General features: G+C 53.6%; 2 protein-coding genes across 5 annotated transcripts; one reads left to right on the top strand and one right to left on the bottom strand.

Moving 5' to 3' along the window:
• Nucleotides 1-3,634: 3,634 nt before the first annotated feature.
• LOC125686018 (uncharacterized) lies at nt 3,635-8,460 on the bottom strand. The gene is made up of 7 exons (XM_048929627.1): nt 8,323-8,460; nt 7,562-7,615; nt 7,183-7,239; nt 6,187-6,255; nt 5,791-5,889; nt 4,590-4,737; nt 3,635-4,406 (listed from the first exon to the last, which is right to left on the bottom strand). Exons 1-7 carry the CDS (start codon nt 8,432-8,434, stop codon nt 3,794-3,796), a joined length of 1,152 nt encoding a protein of 383 aa, XP_048785584.1. The 5' UTR covers nt 8,435-8,460; the 3' UTR covers nt 3,635-3,793.
• A 3,362-nt stretch (nt 8,461-11,822) lies between these two features.
• Nucleotides 11,823-15,662, top strand: LOC125686025 (nucleoporin NUP42-like). Of its 4 annotated transcripts, none has more exons than XM_048929644.1 (5): nt 11,823-12,883; nt 13,199-13,275; nt 13,830-13,933; nt 14,377-14,461; nt 14,595-15,662. In XM_048929644.1, the coding sequence occupies exons 1-5, from the start codon at nt 12,808-12,810 to the stop codon at nt 15,078-15,080; spliced, it is 828 nt and encodes a 275-aa protein (XP_048785601.1). In that variant the 5' UTR covers nt 11,823-12,807; the 3' UTR covers nt 15,081-15,662. The 4 variants fall into 4 exon arrangements, with proteins under 4 accessions (XP_048785601.1, XP_048785603.1, XP_048785602.1 ...); XM_048929646.1 differs by having other exon boundaries at nt 13,830-13,916; nt 14,595-14,716; XM_048929645.1 differs by lacking the exon at nt 14,377-14,461 and having other exon boundaries at nt 13,830-13,916; nt 14,595-15,661.
• The last annotated feature ends 42 nt before the right edge of the window (nt 15,663-15,704 follow it).

Genomic DNA, 15,704 nt, shown 5'->3' on the forward strand with positions numbered 1-15,704 from the left:
TACGACCTTTCTTGTAAATGGAGTCACATTGGCAAGGCTCCAGTCTTCTGGGACCTCACCAGTGCACAAGGAGCGCTGACAGATGATGGAAAGCGGCTCGGCTGTCACCTCCGCCAGTTCCCTCAGCACTCTCGGGTGGATCTCATCTGGCCCCATCGACTTGTGGCAGGCCAGTTGGAGCAGTAGGTCTCTGACTGTTTCTTTCAGAATCACAGGGGGATTAGTGTGGTCCCCAGCCAAGATTACCAGGTCAGAGAGAGGAGTATCCTGAGGATAACTGGTCTGACTTTTAAAGACAGACGTAAAGAAGGCATTCAGAACCTCTGCCTTTTCCTTATCCTCAGTGGTCACATTCCCAGCCTCATCCAGCAAAGAGTGGATGATATCTGGACCCTCTAGCCACACATCCCTCCATAGCCCACCTTATACCCCCATTCAGCCCCCCATAGCCCCTCCCAAACCCCCCGTGCTCCCCATAGCACTGTTTCCCCATAAGATCCTCACAGCCCTCTATTGCCCCAAATCCCCCATATACCCCAATTCCCCACCACAGCCCACGATATATCCATACGCCTCCCTATACCTCACAGCTTTCTGTAGCCCCCACTCCCCCATATCCCTCCCCAGCTCTCCACAGCTCCCTCTCCCCCCTCTATTTCCCCATTATCCCCCTATATCTCTCCCATAGCTCCCTATAGCCTCATATCCACCCCATATTCACAGCCCGTCCCGTATTTATCCCACTTCCCCACATCCCATCCTGTCTGCATCCGCATCCCAGTCCCACTCCCAGCCCCTCACCCCGCATGAAGCCAGGTTACGGCTGCCCAGGTGTCCCCTGTCCCGGTGCCGCTCACCGTTCCCCCAGCTCCGGCGCCTCTGTCCTCAGCACCGCGACGCTCGTGCCGCGGTTCCATCTCGGTGCTTCCGGACAGCTCCGGCGCACAGCAGCGGTGCCGCGCGGGGCGACCCGGGCTGCGGGAGTAGCAGCGCCTGAGGGGAAAGCGGGGCGGCTCCGACCCGGCTGCTAACGGCCGTTCCCGCGCGCCGCGTCTCAGCCAATGGGAGCCGGCGGCGCTGCTACTGACCAATGGGAGCCCGGAGGCAGGACAGAGCTGCACCGGACCAATGAGAGCCCGGGGGCGGGGAGGTGCGGGGCCGTTGATAGGAGGAGCACTGGCATGGGGCGGGGCGGTGATGGGGGCGGGACTTCAGGGTGCGCCCTATTGCTATAGGGGGTGGGAGATGGGATTGGGATTGACAGGTGGGAGATGGGGATGGGATGTGGGATTAGGATGTGAAATTTAGGATTGGGATGTGGGATATGGGATGGTTATGGAATGGGAGATCGGTAATTGGAATATATATGGGATGGGCCCTGGGTATGGGATTAGGTTGGGATGGATGTGGGATCAACAGGGGAAGAGTGTGGGATGGACTGGGGAAGAATATGGGGCTGGGGTGATAATGGGATGGATAAGTGTACGGGGACTGCTGAACCACAGCCTGAACCTCTGACCGGTCACCTGAGGCCAGCCCTGAGTCAGCCATGGGAGCACAGGTGAAGGCAATTCATCTGCGCTGCCGGGAGTGGTGGAGCCTGGCTGCACCCCTCCGAGACCCATTTAAGAGCTGACTGCCAGGGGAGAAGGATCCGTTCTGGTGATCCGCTCCACTGGAGTTTACCACATGAGCCTAAGGTAGGGTCAGTGTCCTTCTTTTCTGTTCTAGTATGACTGCATAAGCCGAGCTCTCGGGTATACTGTGTCATCTGTATATTCATTGATTGTATGATAATGTATGGAATGGATGTGGGGATATGGATTTAGGATGGATATGGAGTAGAAGATGGGGATAGGATGTGGGGGTATAGATATGGGATGGAATCAAGATGGTTATGGGGTGGATATGATGGATATGGGATGGGATTGCTATGAGAGGGGGTTGTAGTGGTTATAGGGCCATAGGGGCTATGGGGCCAGAATGCTGTAGTGACATCTGTCTGCAAAGTTCCCCCTGCAGTGTGAGATGTGGAGCTAAAACCTCAGGGAACACAGGCTTTGTTTGGACATCACGTTTTTGTAAGCATTGGGCGACTTTGCTCATCATCCTGCCACTCTGCTAGTTTGGCATGGCAGGAAATGGCAAATCTATTTTGCTCAGTTCTGTTTAGCAGCAGTTTAAGAAATAGGTGAAAAATTAAGCAGGGACCTGATGACAGATTTGCAGATGACAAGATTCACACTCGCTCACTGACGGGACATCCCGTATCAAACCATGAGTGCAGATACTCTCACGCGTGAACACACACGCAAACACGCAAAACAAGTGTGGACAAGTGAACTATCTCAGCACCTACTGCTGTGAAATGAATGCGTGTTGTTAAAACAGATAAGGAAGGAAGGAGGTGGATGGAAGAAGAGCAAGCTGGCTTCTGCTTACAATTTGCCTGCACCTGTTTACAGCAAATACAAGAAGCTGCCATTCCTCCTCAGGTTGTAATCCAGGCTGACTCCAGTGGGCTGACTTTGCCCTGGCCTCCATTGGCGGACAGCCTCGAGGATTTGGCAGTACCTGGGAGGCATCCCTACCAGAGGAGATGCCCATCACAACCTCCGCCACCTCTCTGGGCAACCCATCCCGGTGCTCCCCCACCCTTACCATAACAAAGGCTTCCACATGCCTGCATGGCACTTCCCGAGTTCAAGTTCTAGGCCGCTGCTCGCTGTCCCACCGCTGCACACCACCGAGAAGAGCCTGGCTTCATCCATGTTCCTCCCACCTGCCCTCAGGTATTGGTCAATGTTCACACTCGCTAAGAATCTCTAATTGCGGGGTCTGAGATGATGGAGATCTGCCGGGTGCTTTTCCATACTGGCCCCCTTGGATGGCCAAACCTGGTTCTTTCCCCCAGCTGCACAAACCTGAGCACTTGCTGAACTCACACATTCCAAACTACCCCCATGGGCCGTGATTTGTGTCCAGATGTACCAGGCTGCCAGGAGACGACTGACTCCAGGATTGGCCCCGGGCAATGGGACACGAGGCAGAAGGCAGGGACAATCAGGGCATCCCCTAACGCCCTTATTCACTGCCGTTTGCTACCCAGACGCAAGCAGGGGCGAAGTACAGAAGGAGAACCTTCACGTACTGGTCCTCCACCTTTTGTCCAAGTGCACCAAGCACTGGGAGGCCTGGCTGAAGGGGAGAACGTGGGGCGTGGGATTTGCACCGCCACAGCTGATACAGGCACTCCTGGGGCTAAGGACTGCCCCAGAAACCAGCACTCAGACTCCAAATGAGCCCAACACTGAGTTTTACCAAGCAGAGAAGGAAGAAGCACGAAGTTTAAGCCTTGCACACGGACAAACTTCTGTGCCAGAAGCTCTCGGTTCTTTTCACAGTGGAGGGGGGCAGCCAGAGGCAGGGAGTGGATGCATGGCACCTTGACTCTGATCAGCAAGGAAAGAAGGAGAAACAGAATGCAAACACGGCCAACTTCTACCAGTTCAAGTCTGCTTCAAGACTCTTGCAAAATCTCAGCTAGAAAAAGTGTCACCTCAACAAAAAAGAAAAAGAACAGTGCTGCTTGTTAGTTTTTAAAACTATTTTTAATATACGATAAAACCACGCAGTCGCACTGTCAGTCATCTCAGATCGTCCCAGGAGGAGCTCATCCACATCCTGCTCACACTTCACTTGAACATCAAGTGGAGCGGGGGGTCGTCTTGCAGATGGAGTGAGGCAAGAATTGCGACAGGATGTTGCTGAATTATGGACTCTTTGCATCGACTTAATCATCCGTTTCCAGCAGATCACAGAGCTCGGGAGGCATCGTTGTGTCCAGCTCATCATCTGAAACCTCTGTCACCAGACTGGAAGGGACCAGCCCTCTCGTGCCATCCGTCAGCTCTCCCAGAAACCAGCCGTCCTCATCCACATCTCCAAAGACATAAACGTGCTGCCCGGCGGTCAGAGGAAGCTCGCTTTCTGGGTCCTCATTGGGACCCTCAAAAGGATTGTAGCTATGGCGAGCTAAGAACCTTCGAACTATTGGTGATACTCGTCCTGGGGAACGGAGGGTGAAGGGCAAATGCTCTGCCGCTGATCCTCCGCTCTCACTTCCAGGGCCGTCCTCTGACGGGAAGCAGCACTCACCACTGTTCCCACGGACCTCTTTCATGGCTTGGAGTTCACGCTCCAGGTCTTCCAGACGAGTCTGAACACCTCTGGCCTCTGGGATGGCAGAACGGAACGGACTGGAACTATTGCTGAGGTTCTTGTTGGCTTGGGCAAGGATCTCTCTCGTTGCCTCTCCACTCTCCACTTCATCTCCAGCTGGAACTCCCTCCCAGCCGGTGTCAGGATGAGCTCGCTCTGCTGCTCTCTCTCCCCTCTTGCACACACTGAAAATGAGTTTCAGAAAGCACTACTCACTGACAAGAAATAAGGGCAAGCTTGGAAGACCTTGCGAATAAATCGTGATAGCATACTGCCAGCAGCTGATTCAGCTGCCCAGGATCCCGGCACCACAAGTGCTTCATTGCCACGTGCAGCAATGGAATGGTTGGGGGAAAAAGACAACTCACAGGCATGTGTTCCACGTCCGCGACGCAGCAACGCAGGCCAGCACCAGCGCAGACAGCAGCACAGCTGAGAGCAGCACCATCACTGCCACGTGGCGCTGCCGCACAGATCTGCCAGCAGCAGCCTTTGTGCTTTTCCCTGCATTCAGCCCTGGAAGAAACGACAACGTCCCACCTTACCTTCACCTCATTGCCCTCGGGCCGCTTCGTTCCCAAAAGGACAAAGCTCACAGCCCTCTGGGAACTGGGAGCGGTGAGAGGTGAGCAGCATCACACAGGCCTTCTCTGGCACACGGCTGGAACAACTCTGCACACCCCGCTGAGCTCAGCCATTTTCAGAGAGCCGCTCCTGGCCTCTTTTACAACACGTGCTCTGCGCTCACACGCTCGGGTTCGGCTGCTGACCTGATGTGCGAGAGCAGGCAGGAAGCGCCTGCTGGCACCCAGTGACTCTGGTGACACTGGACAGAAATCTCCTGGCATGCCAGTGGTTTGCGCTGCCTGTGTTCGTCCCTTTAGAAAGACATAGGACAGTCGGATGAGATGTGTTCTCACATCGCACATCTGAGCTGACCCAACCCCGAGCTCAGGCCAAGTCTGCTGGCCTCCGCCCCCCAAATCCACCTGCGACCTCCTCTGCTGCCACGGGCATTTGGGCACTCCCACGAATTGCAGGGTGCCTACCCTCTCACGCCTCCTGAGGAATCAACTCTTAAGCAAGGCCCTCACACGCTGTGCTGTGAGCATCACCAACCATCACATTCCACCATCACAGCCAGGCACCTTGCAGGCTGAAATTCAAGCTCCAATAGGAACACCTCCAGAATCGACATCTGCACATGGTTTCCAGCATTAGCAAAGGCAGCCATCCCTGCTCGGGATGCTCATCCTGCCTTGAATTAGCCCAGCTGCAGGCAGGGCTTTGTATTAACAGAATTGCCGCACTTGACATTTGCTGCCATCTGGGTCTCCACAAAGCAGCTCTGACAAGTAATGGTCGTGCTGGGGGAGCAGCTGCCCCTGGGTCTCAGCTGGATGCAGAAGTGGCAGCAGACCATCTCTGGTGCTCCCCAGTGCCTGCAAGGCATCGCTTGGAACAGCACTGCAGCACGGCTCTGAGCAATGCCCTCCTGCTGTGCAGGCTGCACACGGACATCAGGCCTCAGCTTCCCGAGTCTCAGTGAACAGACTGAAGTATACCCACCAGGAGCTGCCACTTCCATTTCCTTCAGCAGCTCTCTCGGATGGTAAGACCCCTGGGAGGACTTTCCTCTGTTGGATTCATCCTTTCCCCGTTCCAGACCTGCACGGAACACATGAAGTTAAATGCCATGAGCACGAGGTTTTGAAGACCATTGCTGAGTCAGCGCCATCGGTAAAACAAACCACCACCCCTGGGCATCCACCTGGGCTGCAGCGCAGAAACGAACCAGCGACTGAGCAAAGCCCTCCCTGGGGGCACTTCTGCAAGCCATGAAAGCCATTCAGTCATGCATAACAGCATCGCTGAACAGCAGAGCATACGGGGGAAGCAGTGCCATGAAGTGGCACTGAAGCGGGCAGTGAGAGCTCTCCAAGGAATTACAGAGCCGTGACTTACCCATGCCATCCGCCCAGGTTTCGGTCTTGGAACTCAGAGGGGAAGCTGGATCACCTCCTCCACTCACACCTGCAAACAAACGCAGCACAGAGCAACTCTAACTAATCCTCCCAATCGGAACGACGTGGGATGCAATCAAAGCAGGGGATTCCTTCGTGACACTGCTCTCTCCCTTCCACACAGGAGCACCTCGGAAACAGTTCCCAGGTACGCGCAGGGGCACCGCGATCCTACAGAACTTACACCGCGTGGGGCTGCCCAGAGGAACGCCCTCCTGGAGCTCAGCCCTCAGCTCGACTGCGTGGTGCCCGCTGGCTCTGCACAAGGCACCGGGAGCAGCTCAGGGCTGGAGCGGCCAGCAACGACAGCTTTGCGAGGCAGCGCGCTGCACTCTGCACACAGCCTGACCCGAACCTTCCCTCCTCTTCCACAGAGGAAGCAGGAAGTCACACGGAAAGAAAATTAAAGCCTGAGTGAAAACTAACAGCTCTCAGGGACTCAGCTGTGGGATCGCCCCGCATCTCAGGGACCGGATTGAAGCTGGGCTTTGGTCAGCCACTGCCTGGAGACATGGCTGGAATCCAGGACAGCTGAGAGACGTTCCCATGGCATGTGCCCACCTCTCTTCCTTACTGACCTGAGGTGATGGAAGGGGCTCAATTAATGGCATGGGGCAAAAGTTCCAAAGCTGCAGAGAGGCCCGGTGACCTGACGGCTGGTATTCCACAGCTTTCAAAACACTTTCCCCAGGCCACGGGAAACAATTCTCAGAGACCTCACAGCACAGCATTCAGCTCCTTCCAATTGTCTCACTGGGAGACCTCTGAGATACAGAGGCAAAGCCAACACGACGCCGAGAGCACAGAGCACCCAGGAAACAACAACACCCCATGCTTCCTGTGGAGAAGAACCCACTGGCCGGTGAAAAGCAGAACCCTTGCTGAACTATCAGCCACACATGAACAAATATCAAGGAAACGAAGCCTGGTGACTTACCTCCAGCATTCCCCTCAGGCTCATGGACAGGATTCCATTCTGATTCGCCAGCAGGGCCTGCAGGCACAAGTGTGATCAGACACAGGTGAGGAGAGCTTCCACTGCATGTGGGGGCCTCCTTTGTAACCCTGGGAGACCTGTAAGGTCTGGCCGTGGGTCAGGGAATGGCACAGCCCAAATATGAAGCTCTGGGCTCTCTCAGCTGAAGAGGGGCAGTGGTGACCTTCCCACCGAAATGTGGCAGCTCTCCCAGCAAAGAAACACTCAAGGCTCATCTGTGCAAGCCCTTCAAGGCACAGACAGACTTGGAAGACCTTGCACCCGAGTAAACTACGAGGGCATGAGTGTTTCTGCCTTCAAGGAAACAGACACAACTTACCTCTGGGTTGTCCCTCAGGCACAGGCGTGAAATCTGGATCCAGGAGGTCATCATCTAGAATCAAGAACAGACAAGAGAAGGTCCCACTGCACGGCGTGATCTCCTACCCCAGCAGTAACTGGATGTGGGCTGTGGGACGGGCTGGGAGAAGGACTCGGGTCCCGATTTCCAAAGTTGCAGAGCAGCCAGGATGAGCTGCAGGCTGGCACCTGGCAGGGCATACAAGACTCCCTCCAGGCCACGTGCCGCATCCCTCACGGACCGCACGGAAGAAGATGCAGCCCCTCGGGGCTTTCTTACTGGGAGGGCTCTGATGCACACAAAGGAAGGCTGCACTGAAGCCCTGGAGGAAAGCACATCTGTCTCCTCCTCTGGGCTGTGGGCCGGGGCTCTGTGTTGGAAACTGGGAGTCATCTATGGGGAGTACCACAAGCCTGGGACAGAAAACGCTCACGCGTCTCCAGCACACATCTTCTGAGCTCTCCCCAGGATGCCTCCCTCCCAGGATGAAGGCTGTGCTCCAGCCAGCAAGCAGCAGAGCCACGGCCCGACCTGGCGGCACGGCTGGAGCCAGGCCTGGGGAGCAGCGCTGCCACGGGCTCCTGCCCGGCTCCTGCAGTGCAGCCCGTCACCCCCTGCCCAAAGCCCCCAGCCCCTGCCCTGGAAGGCAGCCCAGGGAAGAGCGGCACAGGGCCGTGGGGACACAGCCCGACTTCTCGCCCCAGTGCTGCTCAGGTTTGGTCCCGTCTCTGCCCACCCACCTGCTCCCGGTGCTCGCCACGGAGCAGCGCAGGTCTCCATGAAGCACACGGCCATCAGGAGGAAGAGGAAGACAAGGCGGGCAGGGGCCATGGCCCCCCACACTCGCACCATGCTTCCACCACCACCGCCACAGCCACAGTGAGTCGCACAGAGCGAAGCCTGCGGCACAGCGTCACAGGCAGGCATTGTGAGCTCAGCACAGCAGAGGGGCACCGTGACCTCACAGCTCTGGGATGGCAGAGGCTCCCCGCGGGCTGCTCCGCTTGTGATGCACTGTGATTGTGGTGCACCAGGGCCGCTGCTTACATCACAGGAACGCAGAACAGCGGAATGAGTTGGGCTGCAAAGGACAGAACTTAGAAGCTCAACCCCGATGCCCTGGGCAGGAATGCCACCCACTGGGGCATGCTGCCCAGCCTGGCCTTGAACAGCTCCAGGGATGGAGCAACCAGAGCTTCGCTCAGCAAACTTTTACAGTGACACCACGAGGGCGTTATTTCCAGTTCGGTGCCCCCGTGACACCGCGGGCCATTGAGAAAGAGATGCCGTACGGAAATGGGGTCTGGATCAAGGATGCTATTGCACAAGTTGTCCATGCACGTGCAATGGGTAAAGCCTCTCCAGCATGGAGAACGATGGCTGAAATATAAACACAGGGAGGCTGACCTTCCCACAAACCCACCAAGTCAAGCGCCGTGTGCTCTCCTTTTTGTTGGTAGATCTGCAGTTTCATCAGTTTTCCTCCAGTTTTCCAGGACCTTGGCTAAGGACATCCCCCTCCTACACCAGATCTATTTCCCATTTTTAGCGTGCTTCCAAGCCTGAATTTAGGAGTGGAAACTGAAGGCTCGCTGGTTAGCACCTCCCATCCCCACAGTCCCAGTGAACTCACCCACTGCTGGCAGCCGGACGCTTTGGGGCAGGGCTCTGATGGCCAGCACCTGCAGGCTCCCACCCGGGGCTCCAGAAACCGTTGCAGCAGTGGCACTCCTGTCACCTTGTGCTGAAGGAATCGTGCTGCTGCCCCTCCAACATTCTCGGCTCAAGCTGTGACTTCTGCTTTCAGTGGATCAGTCTGTCCTTCACCCTCATTTATTTGCAGTTCTTGAGACTTACAGCTCAAGGTGAGCATCTCTGAAGAAGAACCTTGTTACTCTCAATCCCACAGTTTTTATGAGTTGCCACAACCCCATCCTTACACAGTCCCAACTCAAATTGGCCTTTTTAACCAATCCAGTTTTCTGTGCCTGGTGTCTCTCCCTCTTCATTCCCCCTCTCATCCGGTTATTTCCATGGATTAGATAAAGACATTTTGATCACAAAAGAGTGGCAGCTGGCCATGTCCACTGTGCCGTGGCCATTATTAATTGCCTTCAATCAAGCAGAGCTTTCAAGCAATACCTTAGAGAACAAAAGCAGCAACTCGGCATATTAGCGGGAAAGAAATCAAGCTTGACTTCCCCGTATAAAACAAGTCCAGAACACTGCATTAGAAAATACCCAGGCTCCTAAATCAACGGACCTGGGTGATTCAGAAAACAAAGCTTCAAGGTTGGATCTCAAAGCTCCACCTGAGACAAACCCCTTTGAAATCCAACCTATGATACCATAAAAATACAACACCAGGGCAACACACTGTGTTACTGGGCCTGACAAGGTCGCTACACCATTGCATACGGGTTTACAATCCTCCACAGAGGACACAATAAGACAAAAATAAAGATTAAAAGGAAAAACAATAATAAAATACAAAAAAAAGAACAAACAAAAAAATCCAAAGCAAACACAAAAAAGGAGAAATAGGAAAAAGAAGTAAAGGCAGCAATATACAAGGGCAACAAACATTGGAGAGAAAAGCAAAAGAGCAATAAAGAAAACGAAACCAAGTGAACAAAGGAAAGCAAACCAATGTGACCCAATGAAGAAAGAGACAATAAACAGAAACAAAAAGAACCGAAATCAACCAGCAGAACAGCAAAGAAATAGGATTCAGTTTGATGGCAAAGCAAAGGTGACGAGAGACTGCGGTGCAGCCAAAAGCTCAGCATCCGTGCTGGCAGGAGGAAAGGGCAGCTGCTGGGTGTGCTGCACCTCCAGCAGAGATGCACTTCGTCAGCCGGCGCCCGTGGAGGAGTCTGCAGCCGTAATGAGGACAAACATCTCTCTGGAGGAAGGGAAAGCGCTCGTCGTCGTGCCGAGGAGGAGCTCAGGGCAGCTACTGGGCATGGACGCTGCAGCCAGCAGAGGAAAAGCCTCGAGTCCGTCTCGAGGAAAGAGGCGAGGACACCCAGGAGGCGTGCAGCCGGCTGTGCCGTCGAGGAAGTGTGTGTTTCCTGATAGATGAAAAACTGAATATGAGCCAGCAGTGTGCTCTTGTGGCTCAGAGGGCAAATGGGATCCTGGGCTCCATCAAAAGAGGGGTGGCCAGCAGGGACAGGGAGGTGATCGTCCCCCTCTGCTCTGCTCTTGTGAGGCCCCATCTGTAGCACTGCGTCCAAGTGTGGAGCCCGCAGTTCAAAAAGGACAGGGAGCTGTTGGAGAGGGTCCAGAGGAGGGACACTAGGATGATCAGGGGATTGGAGCAGCTCCCCTATGAGGACAGGCTGAGGGAGCTGGGCTTGTTCAGCCTGGAGAAGAGAAGGCTGCGGGGTGACCTCATTGCAGCCTTTCAGTACCTACAGGGAGCCTACAAACAGGAGGGGAATCAACTCTTTGAAAGGGTTGATAGGTGTAGGACGAGGGGAAATGGTTTTAAGTTGAGGGAGGGGAGATTTAGGTTGGACATCAGGGGGAAATTCTTTACCCAGAGAGTGGTGAGGTGCTGGAACAGAGAGGCTGTGGATGCCCCATCCTTGGAGGTGTTCAAGGCCAGGTTGGATGGGGCCCTGGGCAGCCTGGTTTAGCATTAAATGTGGAGGTACCCCAGGATGCCATTGGCCCTCTTGGCCACAAGGGCACACTGCTGGCTCATGGCAACCTGTCGTCCACCAGGACACTCAGGTTTTGCTTCCAACTTCTTGCTGGCTTGGTCGGCATTGTGCCAATGGCTTTGCATCCTTTCTTCTTCATTATCAGGTCCCATTGGAGGAGCCAGAGGAGGATGGTGTGCCGCTTCCCGGAGACGCAGAAATGCTGTCCAGGCATCCGTGCTCCAGCGCTTGAGAAGATGTGGAGGAAGATGGCGTACCATAAACCAGATAAGCACAGTCAAAATCATAACACCATGACAGGAACCGTGTTTGAGAACAAGAGAAGAGCTGTAGGAGGATGGGGAGATGCTACTCCATCACATACAAATCCTAGCCAGCTACCTGTGCTCCAGCACACGGGAGGAGCTGTAGGAGGATGGGGAGATTCTACACCAACAGATACAAAGCTTAGCCAGCCACCTGTGATGCTGCACATGGGAAGAGCTGTAGAAGAATGTGGTGCTGGTACCCCAAGGAAGAGAAATCCTATCCGCCCAGCCGTGTCCCTGTGTAAGGGACGGGCTGTAGGGGGATCTAAAGCTTCTAACCAGACAGACACAAATTTTAGCCAGCCACCCATGGTTCTGCACAAGGGTGGAGCAGTAGGAGGATTGGGAGATTCTACTCCGACAAACCTTAGCCAGCTGTCTGTGCTCCAGAACACGAAAGGAACTGGAGCCGGATGGGGGGGCACTTCTCCGACAAATATTAACCTTAGCCAGCCATCTGTGATCCAGCACACGGAAGGAGCTGAAAAAGGATTGAGTGATGGCTACCCAGATAGACACAAATCCTAGCCAGCCCCAGCACATGGGAGGTGATGGACGAGGACGTGTTGTTCGTGCCCAGAGAAACACAAACCTTCTCCAGCCAGCCGTGCTGCAGCGCAAAGGAGGATCTGCAGGAGGACGGGGTGCTCCTGCAGCTGTTGTGCAGCCTCCTGTGCTCACAAAGAGCTCCTCAGGTGGCAGCTGCAATGGAGGAGGACTCTCTGGTGCCTCCGGGGTTGGAGCAGCAGGCAAGAAAGGCGCAGCGTCCTTGCAGAAAGCGAGCTCTGCGTTAAGCGGTGCAAACCCGGCTGATGAGCACAGAGATGGACAGCAGAGACTTGCGTAAGTGACGACCCTGATCCCTGGGAAGCACTCGCAACGAGCTGCTTAAGTGCTTACTGGCTTCCTGTGGATAATGGAGAGGATGCGTTCCGGGGGATGGAAGGTGGGACGTGGGGGGGACCATAGGAAGCACGGGGGTTTTGTTTCTCTTCCAGACCTGTTGTGATTTACTTGCGATAAAACGCTTTGTTGGACAACTGTGTGTCCAGCAGAGCGACTGCTGTGTCTTTCAAGATAGCTGTAGCATTCTTCAGCTGTTCCCTCTGAGCAGCGTCCTATGGAATTCATTGGCACAGCTTTGGCTATTTGAGTTTGACTTTGCTTTTTGCCCTTTGGCTTCTGACTGTGTAATTTCTTCTTTTGCTGTCATGTTGTGTTTCCTAGTGACTGGGTAGCAGAAGACATGGCAACCTGGGAATCTTCTGGACAGTGGATGTTTTCGTGTTACTGTCCTGAGAAGGGCAAGCCTAATGTTTCAGGTCAGTCCCGTTTTTAGGAGTGCTGCTACTGTTCAGGCTGCATTTCTATCCTTGTCCACACTGCTGTGCCTCAATGGAAGCACTGCAAGGTGAGGACGTGCCTTGTGATGCAACAGGTAGGGGCACTGGATTACGGTATTTCCTTGGTGTGTTTGCACCCCTGAAGTTGCACCAGGAGTCCTTTCTGTGTCTCCAAGTAGAGCTGACTGGTCCCAGGCAGTGTAGCAAGGGCAGTTTCTTCTGTAACTCTAGAGGGCAATTTTGTATTTGTGTTGTATTCCCTTTGGAGCATGCTGATTGTTTGCCTCCCTGCAGGCTTTCCAGAGATCTCCCCTGAGGAGCTGCGCCTGGGGTATGACACCTGCAGTGCCAAGGAGGGCACAGGACTCTACGTAAGTATTTGGAACAACTGAGCTTTCTGTGACGCGTTCAGGGTAGCAGTGGTTCCTGTGCTTCAGGTGGCCGCTCTTGACTCAGCGAATGCCCAACTCGAGGGGAACGTAAGAACGCCCTCATACCTTCACTGTTCTGTGCAGCGAGTAGAAAACAGCAGGAGCTGCTGGCCTGAAGGCTTTGCCATCACTGAGCAACCTGATGTGGCCATAGGTGTCCCTGTTCACTGCAGGGGAGTTGGGTCAGATGGCTTTAAAGGTCCCTCCTGACTCAAACAGGTCTATGATTCTCCCTGCCTCTTCCTGATAACTGTGTGGCACAGGCCTCACCAATGATGCAGGTACAAAACGTATTATCCAAAGCAGGAGTTTCTGCTCATGAAGTGGGGCAAGACCTGAATTGTCCAGTCTGAAATTTCCTTGCAGTAGCTCAGATCACTCTTGTTCCCCCTTTTAAAGAAGGAAAAAAAAGAAAGAAGAAAAAAAAAGACCCAAATAAGAAAAAACCAAAAGCCATGCTTAACAAAAGCATGTTTGTGTTTTCCCACGTTTAGATACACGCTGTCCATCAGTATGTGCAACAATGGAGAACCAGGCTGCAGGAGCTGAAGGCTTTAAATGCCTGGAGAACAGCATCGATGGTAAGAGTTAAGGAAAGGTAAAATACTTCTGTTCCTGATGTTGCTTTTCTCTTAAATTTGGAGTGAAGGTTTTTCTTAGGATTCCCATTTTAGGCAGAGCTCAGGGTTCAGACTTCAGCACAGATGATTGTTCCGTGCTCAGAGAGCAGACTGAGCCAAAGCAGCGATGCAGATAGAGTCACGGAACAAACTAGAGCAAGGGAGAGAAGAATGAGAGCTCCAGAGGTTCTGGTGATGGCAATTACTTTTTGCCAACAGATTCCTGCTTCTAGGCTGTTTGCAGACAGCAGCCTGAGAGCATTTTGTTTAAAGCTGCCATTGCTTGTGGCCAGCGTTTGGTTCAGTTTCTCAGTTACGTTCAGTTGGTCGGCACACGTGGGTTTTTGCTTTAAGCGTGGATTGAAAGATGCTTGCCTGTGTTGGAATGTAGTTTTCATGGATGTATTTGGAACTTTTTCAGCTACTTTGGAGAGAGAAAGCGGTCACTCCACCATTACCTTCTCTTGGACTGGGAGGACAGCAAGCACCAAGCCCTGGGTTCCCAAGTAAGTTTCTGCATAAGGAACCAGCGATTAAACAGGCGCTGATAAGCGTTCTTCTGCAGCACTGAAACGCAGCAGTGTTTCAGTATGGCAGGTGCACCCATCCTGAGCCTTCCCATCCATTTCCTCACTGCAGGCTCTCCAGCCAACAGCAGCGGTGCTGCCCGCTTGTCCTTGCAAATCCCAGCGTCTCATCTGGAAGCGCTCCAGCTGTGGGGAGCTCTGCTGCTGCCTCCAGTCCTCCTGCCCTTGGGGTGACGTCCTCCCACAGCTGTCCCCATTCCGTTGGGACTGGGGATTCTGCAGCTCCATCCGCAGCCTCACTTCACGCTCCTGGAACGGCCGCTGGCCGTGGACTTCTGGGCTTCCGGGCCCTGGGAGCCCTGCTGCAGCAAATCCTTCCAGCACCGCTCCGCTTGCTGTCGCTGCTCCCAAGGCAGCTACAGAACCTTCTCACCCGGGTGCAAGCAGTGCTTCGGCCGCACCGACTGCCGGTGCCTCTGCACACAGCGCCGCGTCCGCGCCTCTGCATCCACACGGCATCAGAGCAGGCAGCTCTGCACACCGAGGAGGGAACGAACGGCCGGAGAGCTGGAGCAGTTCAGAGCCAAGTTCACGCTAGGAAAGGTCCCTGAGACCACCACCTGCAGAGCTTTTATATGATAAGGATTTAAGTTAATTCTGAAGTTATATGTCTTAATTCCATAGGATTTAAGTTAATTCTGAAGTTATATGCCTTAATTAAATATAAATAAACGTATTATATTATTTATTTACATATGCCTTAATTAAATATAAATAATTATATTATATTATATTATTTACAGAATATGTAAATAAAAGTTATTCTGTGACTCTTCCAATAAAAAATGTTGTGATGGAGCAGTGAGCTGGAATGCTTTTCTGTGTCTTAAGTTCTCATTTAATCTCTTTAGTCTTCTGTAAATCAATGATGATGCAGGTGTTATAATTAAGAAGCATACAAGAGAGTTTGGCTAAGCAGGTCATTACACCACAAAGAAGAGATGAAGGGCTTACCCTTATCCTGGGCTCACTGGAAAACTCCAAAGGAGGGATCTCCAGAAAGAGATCCTTCCCTGCTGGCAGTCAGCTCTTCAGTAGGATACCTGGGACTAACAGGATTACTGAAACAATGCCTAAGTAATGCTGCACTTCCATGAACAGAGTGCAATCTGCCTCTGCTGACTTAGAAAGAAGAACACTGTTCTACGTCAGTTCTCCCCCA

This window comes from Lagopus muta, chromosome 30 (assembly GCF_023343835.1).
Source record: "Lagopus muta isolate bLagMut1 chromosome 30, bLagMut1 primary, whole genome shotgun sequence".
In the NCBI taxonomy this organism is placed as follows: domain Eukaryota; kingdom Metazoa; phylum Chordata; class Aves; order Galliformes; family Phasianidae; genus Lagopus; species Lagopus muta.